At 43.6% G+C, this 10,579-nt stretch overlaps 1 protein-coding gene across 1 annotated transcript; it reads left to right on the top strand.

Annotated features, from left to right (window-relative positions):
• Positions 1-1,381: 1,381 nt before the first annotated feature.
• On the top strand, positions 1,382-6,162 carry LOC120842278. Its single transcript, XM_042287860.1, has 3 exons — positions 1,382-1,562; positions 2,841-2,966; positions 4,666-6,162. Exons 1-3 carry the CDS (start codon positions 1,397-1,399, stop codon positions 4,674-4,676), a joined length of 303 nt encoding a protein of 100 aa, XP_042143794.1. The 5' UTR covers positions 1,382-1,396; the 3' UTR covers positions 4,677-6,162.
• Positions 6,163-10,579: the final 4,417 nt, after the last annotated feature.

The raw sequence follows: 10,579 nt of genomic DNA, 5'->3' as shown, positions 1-10,579 counted from the left end.
ATATTAGCGGGTCGAAGAGTCGCGACCCTCTGTTGACCGTATATGTCGTTGATTTACGCCGGCAACCGAAAAGACCTATACGGGCACGGTACACAGACAGATCTACACCCATGGCTTGGGATCAGCAGCCAGCAGAAAAAAAACATACAACGGTAAGTGACGTAAGGTATTACCTGAATAAAACAAGCGATGCAGTTAGTCCCAAAGATCAGACTGGCCGCAGATCCCGCCGAGCGCCGTACTTGACAGTCTTTTGTAGCGGGGCGTCCAGGGCACACGTGGGCACAGGCACCAATCCAAACGAAGCAGCACAGTGACTCTGCAGTGATGACAGTGCCGTCGCTGAACAGTCTCGAAGCATCCGTTAACAGCTTGTCATCGTAGTGGTAACGAACTTGATAGTAGGCTGGCCAGGGAGCGATAGCAGAGCCCGTCAAGCGAGGATGCCGTGGAAACCAGCGGGAGCCTGAATAAAACAAGCGATGCAGTTAGTCCCAAAGATCAGACTGGCCGCAGATCCCGCCGAGCGCCGTACTTGACAGTCTTTTGTAGCGGGGCGTCCAGGGCACACGTGGGCACAGGCACCAATCCAAACGAAGCAGCACAGTGACTCTGCAGTGATGACAGTGCCGTCGCTGAACAGTCTCGAAGCATCCGTTAACAGCTTGTCATCGTAGTGGTAACGAACTTGATAGTAGGCTGGCCAGGGAGCGATAGCAGAGCCCGTCAAGCGAGGATGCCGTGGAAACCAGCGGGAGCCTGAATAAAACAAGCGATGCAGTTAGTCCCAAAGATCAGACTGGCCGCAGATCCCGTCTTGTAAGTATTTTACTTTAATACTGCTATACAGCTGTGTGGCTGTTTAAAGGGTAACTTGGCCTAATATCAGTTTAAGAGAACACTTCAGTTGTCTTTTGCATGATATTGAAAACCACATGACATAATCCCCTGAAAAGTTCATTAGACATTGTACGTAGAGAAATGTTTTGATGGGTATGCAGCTGTTGTTCGGTTTCTATTAAGCAGCTGACCACCCAGTCAAGTGAGGTAAAAATGGGGGCGCTTAATTAAAAGCAAAAGATGCCAGAGCGAAATGATCAGCAATGACGCGCAGTTCTGCAGTGGCTGCTGACGAAAGAAGCCGGGTGACCCTCGCTAGAGCAGTTCCCATTTCTGCCGCGAGAAAGCGAGCAACGAACTGGAGACGCAAATATGCAACATGCGGTGCAGTGAAGAGCTCCGTCAGTAGTGTTGTATTTGCGTGGCCAACACTGCACTAGGTGCGTTCAAGACATTTTACCACAAATATTTTTTTTTTCACATAATCATGCCTGGGTTATGCCATGCTTTCCTGAATTAAGTTATATTCACTCCAAATATCCCATGCTGTCTTTTTATGCAGGTTCATGAGCTCAAGCAACTCGGGGGCAAGACTGCAAGCAAGGCCACGAAGCGGATGCTGACGTATCTGCTAACTGATGAGCTAGCTGCACAGTTCTCGTGGATCGGAAGAAAGGGAAAACTCAACTTTTCAGTTTTAAAGACTGCCACTGCAATTACTGGTAAGCCAGAAACTTGAGAAAGTAACTATTTTGACGTCAAACAAAACTAATCTAAAGGTTTACTCTTAGATGTACGACATCACTTCTAAAAAGCTCAAAAATCAATTTTTTTAAATATTTGTCCATCTTCCATGTAAATAGTAGCTTACTTATTTTGACAGCAAGAAAAAAGCCACGTTTGTATTGTTTACCAGCTTTCCTGTGAATGTGAAAACATTTTTTAGCTATTTTCATATCAGACATTGAAGCAATCATTGCTGAATGTTTACCACCTTTTATGCTACTTACTAGGCCAATGGCAAAAGATATGGGCCTTTCGAGTCAGTCACAGTGCCTGGGAAGACATTTTCTCTTGAGTTGGACCCCTCTGAGAAACAGACAACAACAAAAATCGCTCGCACTGCTCTTCCCTCACTTGAGTAATTTTGTCTTTTTACCAGGTTAGCATGAAATGGACCTGGTTTATGTCTTGCATAATTCTGTACATTGAATCTTTAGATACTTTGCCCATCTTTAATAACTCGTGTGGCCTGTCATTCTTTTGTAAGATGCACATTTTCAAGCAGAAGCAAGTTACACTAGACAGCATAAAATCGGTCTTGCAGTGTATGGCAACGCTGGCTTGTGTTATGGATGAGCAATGTAGCCAGTGCAGTATGACTATGGCGCCCGGGACGCGTCTCTGACTGGTGAGTGGTAAGAAGTGACAACTGCAAAGCAAGCACTTCATGCTGTCAATTGTCACCATTCTGGCAGTTGGTGGTGGAAATACCAGAACACCAATGGATGTAAGGATTTCTGCTGTTGCGACGTTTCGAACCGTGTCTAGGTAGTTTTTGTCAGCTGACTGTCTGCTGAGCGAACTGCAACAGTCGTTTGCCGCAGCTCCTGCTGTGCCGCCACCAGGGTCGCAACAGGCAACAACACGAAGGTGTATGATGCCACGAGTCGGAAGACGAAAAGCCAAAAATAAAGACTCGATAAGCACACCAGGTGAAGATGCGTTTCAGGCACTGTAGTATGACTGCTAAGCTGGTTTTTTTTTAAGTGCACCAAGCAGTAGTTAATTGCACAAGCGCATGCTGGTATGATTCTTACCCTAATTGGAATGGGAACGGCTAAGGACTTGACTCAGGATCCGTGGGTTCTGCCAAGCAAATGTTTGCTCCATGTGCTCCGAGCTGCTTTGCACTAGCATGATCGACCACTGATCCCCTTTCTTTTTTCAAGCATTTTTGGGTATAGTGTTGTTAGGGTTATGCACTAATCTGGTTTCAGATGCTGCAAAGAAGTTGCCAGGAGGTAAAGATGCCATCGAGGACTCGATCAAGTCTTGGCTTCGGCACGCCCCTGAAAGGGCCAAGGGCCAAAGGTGCAAAGCACCTGAAGCGCACCAAAATGAAGGTATGCTTTTCATGCATGTGTAGCCATAGGGCTTTGAAAATGTTGCTTTTATGAGGCCAGTGCAAAATAAATATGATACCGTAAAATGCCGAGCATCTGCCCACTAAATACTAAGCACCCACCCCCAAATTTTGCAACATCTGAAAAAGAATGCGCAGTACACACTGTGGGTTCGCTATTTTAGCAAAAAGTCCTCATCAAGGTAACTACCAACGTCATAGTCCGCTCTTTGCGCGGCTACGGTCGGGTCCGTCCATTCACTGCCTCTTGGCTCTGGTGGACAAAAGACTGCACCAACACAGTGAGCCCATTTTCAACGTGTCTATTGACTCGTATGCCAACACGCTTCGCTCTAGGACAGTGAAAGTCTGGACGCTGGCTCAGTGGCTAGTATCACCCGGTCGGTTTCCCGCGCTGCCGCAATAGACAGATTCACGGGAAGTTGGAAGTTCACAAAGAAAAACCGAGCTCAATAGAGCAAGAGCTTCCGCCGAATAGAGCCCCCGGCCCAGGTTTGGGGCCGGCTTATATAGCCTTTCGGGAAATGGACGCGCCTTGGGGAGGCCGGTAGAAGTTTAGCCCGGAAACGGGACGCATCCACAATCACTCCCAAGGGTGCGCCGGCGGCTCTTTCCCCTTACGAGGGCAAGGGGAGAGCTGTCTTTTTTGGGGAATACGGCCTCGAATCCTCGCATCCGAGAAGCCGTCGCTATGATGGCGACGACCCCCCATGGCCTGCACGTGGCTAGGGCTTAGATAAGGCAGAGAAACCTAGTGATTTCCACAACACATACCGTAGAATACCGCGCATCCGCCCATACCACACTAAACGCCCATACCCAAATTTGAAAAATCTGAGAAAATAGGCACAGTACATTGATATATAAAATTGATGACCGGACGAGCGCCCATCCTCTATTTTTTCGCAATTATCTTTAAATTTTGAGTGGGCGCTTGCCCGGTATTTTACGGTAGGAAAAATTGATGACCTAACGAGCGCCCATTCCCCAATTTTTGCAATTATCTCCTTATTTTGAGTGGGCGCTTGCTCGGAATTTTATGGTAATTCATCCCATTGATTACTACAACCGTATTGCTTTAATGCAGTTGAAGGTTTTTCAGCCCCCTCTGTGGAACAGTAGCTAATGCGTCCCATCCCAGCCTGAGCCATTCATTTCCCCGCCAGAGGATGTGTTTCTTTGGGACGACAAAACCCCCGGTGGTTAAACAAATCAGGAGACTGCCACTATGGCATTTCTCAGTGCTCAAATTTGGGCCATAAAACCCCAAATTTGGATTGCTTTGCAGAATCTCATTTGTTAGTGTACCCCAGCTAAACAGACGGGACAGAGGAAAGGAGACAAACAGGCGCTAACTATGGTACCCGGTACCCCTTCCATGTGCTGTTTAGCTTAACAATACTTTTTTTATTGTTCTCTTGCTTAACCGCTACAAGCCGACAATGTACTTGTTAGCAATTATTTTTTGGCTTTCAGTTGAATAATGTATAGCAGCCACAGTTTCTTGTTTATTGACCTGCCACTTTTTACTTTTCTTTTTGTGAGGGCGTATAATGCATACCATATTTTTATTCTTTTTGTGCACTCCTTTCTGGTTAACTATTGTACTATATTTGGGCAGTACTTTTTTTTTTTGTCCAGGAGATAAAATGTACTCCCCTTTATCTTTGAATTTCTAGAGTCGGATTGAGAGGCCTTGCAGAACTTCCGACGCTGGAACACTCATCAGCAAGGAGCAGAGTGCCAGCGGGGAGTAGGAGGTCAAAACAGCTTTCCTTTGTGTGCGTCTGAGGTTTCGCGTGCAAACTTTATATATATCAGACCACAGCAGTTTCTTTTGAAGTTCATTATGCCAGGCCTCTTGTACGTGCATTTGTTTTTTCTTTCATACTTGCCTTTCACTGCCTGTGAACATTGTTTCTGTGCTCTTGTGGATTTGCACCGCAATATTTTTTCGCACATCTGATTTCAGGTGGAGTGACTTTTTTTTTTACTTTTAGTGTACAAGTTTTTGCTGTGCTTTTTTTCACAAAAAAAGTTTTTTTTAAGGAAGTTCCATATAGTGTGGTGCACCTTGCAGTGGTTAGCTACCCTTGGTAATGTTGCAATAAAACCACTGTGATCCACTGTGCATTCCAGCTGAGGTGTTGTTTTTGAAGTTGTCTTTAATGACAAGTGAAATACATTTTAATAGAAAATTTAAAGATTTTTGGTTTGAATTTTTGTGAAGAAATGTGTTCTTCCTTACACTTAGCATAACATTCGTCAAGGTTGTAATGCTTGTATGGCACTGTTTATTCATACTGTGATATTTTGAACATGTCTAAGTTTAGACAAAGTGAATGCTTTTGAAGGGGTTTGCTTGCCATTTTTTTTAACATGCTATAGTGTCGCTTATTTTTGATAAGATGTTACCAAAGAGGCTGCATATAGCATGGTGTACCCTGCAGGGGTTAGCTACCCTTGGTAATGTTGCAGTAAAACCACTGCGATCCACTGTGCTTTCAGAATAAGGTGTTGTTCTCGAAGTGGTCTTTGATGACATGTGTTACATTTAAAAAAAAAATTTGGTTTGAATTTTTGTGAAGAAATGTGTACTTCTGTGCATTTGGCATAATGCATGTCAAGGTTGTAACGCTTGTATTACATGTTTATTCATACTGTGATATTTTGAACATGACTAAGTTCAGTTGGAGGGAATAATTTTGAAGGGGCTTGCTTGTCATTTTTTCTTTACAAACTATAGCATTGTTTATTTTTGGAAAAGATGTTACCAAAGAAGCTGCATAGAGTATGTTGTATGGTCGCGATCCATGTGCAGGCGATTGTCAACTGCTTTGTACTGGCAGCACCGGACAAAAGCGGCCATTTATGCACATTTTTTTTTAATTCTCAGAGGCTTTGCGAACCAGGCGCAGAAGGGCATCCGATAACAAGAGTAAGCCGCCACTGCATTACGTGCCAGGACAGAGTGATCGACGATCCCCTGTTTTCCTTCGCACGAATCATGACTACCTCGCAAGGACTGCATGTTTACCCCTGCTAACATCGTTGCAGTATGATCATTGTGATCAACTGCCTGTTCCTACTGTGTTTTTTTATAAAGTTGTTTAGGTGTGTAGTTACACTTAAAAAGTGTTGCTTTTAATTTTTGTGAATAAATCTGTTCCTCCTAACTTTTAGCATATGGTTCTTTAGAGGTACAAAGTTTGTACAGTATAATGTTCCTCGTTATTTTTTTCTAATTTTATTAAATCTTTTTAGAGTTAAACGATGTGACCATGCTGTTATGCATCATCTAGAGAGTGCAGCACAGTTAGCGTGAACATGCCTTTGCCAACTTTTTCTGTTTTACTATGACAAGCAAAGCCAGGTCACCAAAACGATTTATGTGGTCGAAAGGGCTTAACTGGGACACAGCATAAGTGATAAAACGTTGCCTCTCGAAAAAGTAGTGATATGTTCTTTCTAACTGCGTCATAGTATGTACTTAACATTTATGTGTAACTTCGTGCAACTTGTTAAACTTGCATGTGAATCCTCTCAGGAAAGCTCTTGATTAAGAATTCATTATATTTTTCCTTTACCCGAGCGTTCAAAATGACCAAGATGCTGCTAAATCAAGGTGCTCCTCTTGGAATTGCCCTTTCCTGTGCATGTCGGAGGTTTCGTGAACCATATATTTTCTCACTATACCCACATCTATTTCTGGAAAGAGTACATCCTGTCATGCCTGTGGCAACCAGTCCTTTTTGGTTTAGAGGGAAACCGTGCAAATAGAGGTCCATAAATAATATGACTCGAAATGGTGAAATGTGCTTAGATGGTTAGCATGTTAATTTTATGCCCACTTTTCCTGCACAGCTTGTTAATTTAGCTCGGTTGTATCCTGGGCCTTCTCATTTGCTAGTCTCTCTTAAGCCACTGCAAAGAAACAACCTTCTTTAAAACAGCTTAGTTATAGAATTTGCATCCCACATAATGCATTCCCTCCCATCTCCCCCCCCCCCCAAAAAAAAAGAAAGATATTAATTGGATGGTACTGATTTGGAGCTTTCCCGAAACTGGCACTTAGACACATTTAAGTCCATTTTCGGGAGAACTCAAATGAGTCTGATGTCTTCGATATTGCTTCTTGGGGTATAGATTGTAATCAGGCTGCGTAAAAAAAAGCTTTTTCTTTTCAATGCCCTTTTAAAGCCACTATAACTAGTTCCTGCATCAACTGCAGAAAACTGGATGAACAGACATTTTTAAAAAATAAATGTGGGAAAACATGAGAAAATATGGCTAACGAACGTTCTGGCATGCGTAGGGAAAGGCATTTTGAAGGGAGCATCCTGACCGGTACGGTCCAGGTGAGCTCCAGTTAGGATAAAAAAAAGGATGTCCCGTGGATGTCCGTTATCCATAAAAGGTTATTCTTTGGACATCCGGTGGATATTTTAGCATGGAATATGTCTCTTTCTGATCATCCGAGGGACGTCCGAAAGTCCGACTTGGATGTACGTGGGATGTCACCTGGATGAACAATTTCTTTGCACAGGCCCATCCTACGGACGTCCCCAGTATGTCCCTGGGATTTCTGCGGATATCCTATGGACGTCCCAATGTTCATTGCAGGATGTCCACCGGATGTTCCTTGGATATCTATTGTCCAATGGGTCGTGCTTCACTTTAGCTCATCTTGCGCCAGAAAGTGCAGAAGGGGACAAAATAGAAAGTGTCGGGCCAGTTGTACTGTAGGGGCATGTCTGAAAAAAGCTCTGTAGGGTTGTGTGGAGGCCCTCTTGCAGCACATATGTGTATTTGTCCCTTCCCCAACAATTTGATAGTTGTACGTACCTATAATGGTTTTCTAATTACGAGCGAGCGGCAGCTCTTTGATGTCTTGCTCGCGCTCTGGTGAGCCTTCAAACGACTAGCCGCTCCGCCGAGCGCGCGCCGCACGAGATGAATGAATTAAAATAATCTCGCGCGCATAGCGAACGTTCCTTTTACCCGAGGGAGCGCTTCAGAACAAAAAAGCAAATTGTGGTAGCAAATGATGAAGCGGTGAGCAATATCGAACCTGAAAATGACTGCTTTCGTGCGGGAAGTCGCATCAGTGCTCGTACAGTAATCTATCGACTCGATCCGAGGTAAACTACAGTCGTCGGGTCTTCTACGGAACGCGTGCTCACGTTTGACACCAACATCGCGGCTCGGAAACGAATATTCAGCCTCGGAGGTCCGAACACGGGTTCGGAAATCAGAATTGGCCGCCATGACCATGCCCACGGTAAAAGCGTCGTAGCTTCGCGAAAGCTTTTATTTCACACGTTCAAAGTGGTGTCCATAGAGTCTAGAAAGAACAAGGAACACATCGGTGCTAGCGGTGATGAGATACGACCAGTATTAATGAAGGAAGTGTCTATTCTGCCGGCAGCCGGCAGAATAGCCGGGGGGAGAAAAAGTGCCGGCAGTAGTCGCCTATTGGGTCTCGTATAAAACGGATTGTAAACACGCCTATTCCGAGCTGTGGAGTAGCTCAGTGGGTAAGATGTGCGCTTCGTACACAGCAGGATGTTAGTTCAATCCCCCGAGAGAATTTGTTTTTTTTTTTTTCTTCGGACTTTTGTTTTTTGTTGAGGTATTAGGCGATATTTACGGCATCTCTCTTTTAGAATTAACACTACAAAAAGAACACGCAAAAAAAAAAAAAAAAAAAAAAAACAGAAAAAACACCAGAAATCATCCGAGTTCTCCGAGCGGTTTTAATAGGTCGATAAAACAACTTTTGCGTTTGCTATCTCGAAGAAATTTGACACACAAACAGTCCTACCTGGTGCGAGACCCTTCCCCAACAATTTGATAGTTGTACCTATAATTGTTTTCTAATTACGAGCGGGGGCGGCAGCTCTTTGAAGAATATCAATCCACTCGTGCTCGGGAGACCGTCCCTGTTGATCGAAAAGTCTCGATTGAGATGAGCTGACACGGTTTCACTGCACACACATTTTCCTACGATGTTGTTTTCACGACCACGATCGATGAATGCACTCCAGCGGTCTTGAATATTCACGGGTGAACGATTGAACTTGGTCGGGGTTTTTATTCTCCAAGCAGAGTCCCAAAAACCTGTTTTCGCGAGTATAACGAGTTCTAGACGAGCTGGAGCGATGAAAATTTAACAGTGCGTCTAAATTCAGAGCGCGATCATTCGCTGCGAATTAGAACCTTCCAACTATCGTAGTTTTCTTTATACGAGGATATGCCAAATCACAACACCACAGAATGAAGCCTTACACGTAAACTTTTTAATCAACACTTTCTTATTAGATTAGCTACATCGATGAGACGCGCCTATAATGTTCCTCGGAACATCCCACTCGCCTGGTTAAAATAAATGACCCAGCTAGCACTTGTGGATTGATATACTTGAATACAAAGTACAGAGATACAAAAAAAGAAAAGAAAACGCAAGTTCAAAGGCTGTATAGATAATACAACGCCGCTGACAGCGTCTTGCAATAAGCGCAACAGAGAACATTAAAAGAATGTATGTGCTCGCTTTTGGGCGAGCACACACATAAAAAAACACATTTCTTTTTTTTTTTTTTTTTTCACGATTACCATTGGAAACAATCAAATTTCTGAATAACACTGATAAGGTACTTACTTCGTTTCCGCAGGTGTGCACAGCAGGGGCCTCTTTGTCCGTTTAACCTCAGATTGTTATATTATATTAAAAACGCAACACCAGGTAATCCGTAAAATGGGAGAGCGGAACAGGGGAAAATTGTAATGTAATAGCTCACAACAAAGTTGGGAGGAGTGGAAGTAGTGGGCAAGAGGAAAATTAAAACACCATGCAAAGGGTTACACATCAAACAAACGCTCCATCGACTGCAAAACATTGTCAGATACAAATCTGCGATGAGGTAGGCTGTTTGATTCTGTTATGGTTCTGGGAAAAGAGTATTTAAATGCATTTGTAAGCAGATCAAGACCCTATGGCGTCGGGAAGTATTTAAATTCTTTTTTTTTATATTTGGTTTTTATTCATTTACACTGCAGGCCATTTCCAATCCCCAAGCAGGGTGCGACGAGAAGGAACAAAAAAATAACAGTAAACCGACAAATCTGGTACACTGGAGATCACAAAAAGAAAGAAGAAAAAACACAAGTTCAAAGGCAATGTATAGATATAACATAACGCCGCTCATAGCGTCTTGCAATAAGCTCAAACATAAGAAAGAAGAATTTATGTCCTCGCGCTTTTTTATTTTTCACGATTACCACGGGAAAAAATCAAATCTCTGAACAAACTGATAAGGGACTTACTTCGTTTCCGCAGGTGTGCACAGCAGGGGCTTCGTCCTCACCAGCAAAACACAAAACAACAGATTTTTCCTTTTTTACCTCACATTTTAATAACCTCACACTTTATTAGGCCGACAATGCAAGTTTGCAGACGAGAGCTGTCTCGATGAAAACACACTTGTTCCTATTCAGTGAATTCGCACGAGCTAACACGATTTCATAAAAACACTTTTTGCTTGGAGCAAGTTCTCAGTTGCCATTCAAGCGGTCTTGATTAAGCACAGGTCA

This window comes from Ixodes scapularis, unplaced genomic scaffold (genome assembly GCF_016920785.2).
Source record: "Ixodes scapularis isolate PalLabHiFi unplaced genomic scaffold, ASM1692078v2 ptg000582l_1__unscaffolded, whole genome shotgun sequence".
Classification (NCBI taxonomy): domain Eukaryota; kingdom Metazoa; phylum Arthropoda; class Arachnida; order Ixodida; family Ixodidae; genus Ixodes; species Ixodes scapularis.
This window is presented reverse-complemented; position numbering and strand designations above follow the sequence as displayed.

Excerpts from the sequence above, each read along its gene's own strand:
- LOC120842278 (XM_042287860.1), top strand. The coding sequence starts at position 1,397 with ATGCAGGTTCATGAGCTCAAGCAACTCGGGGGCAAGACTGCAAGCAAG. Across the intron at positions 1,563-2,840 it reads GACTGCCACTGCAATTACTG|ATGCTGCAAAGAAGTTGCCA; the intron begins GTAAGCCAGAAA and ends ATCTGGTTTCAG.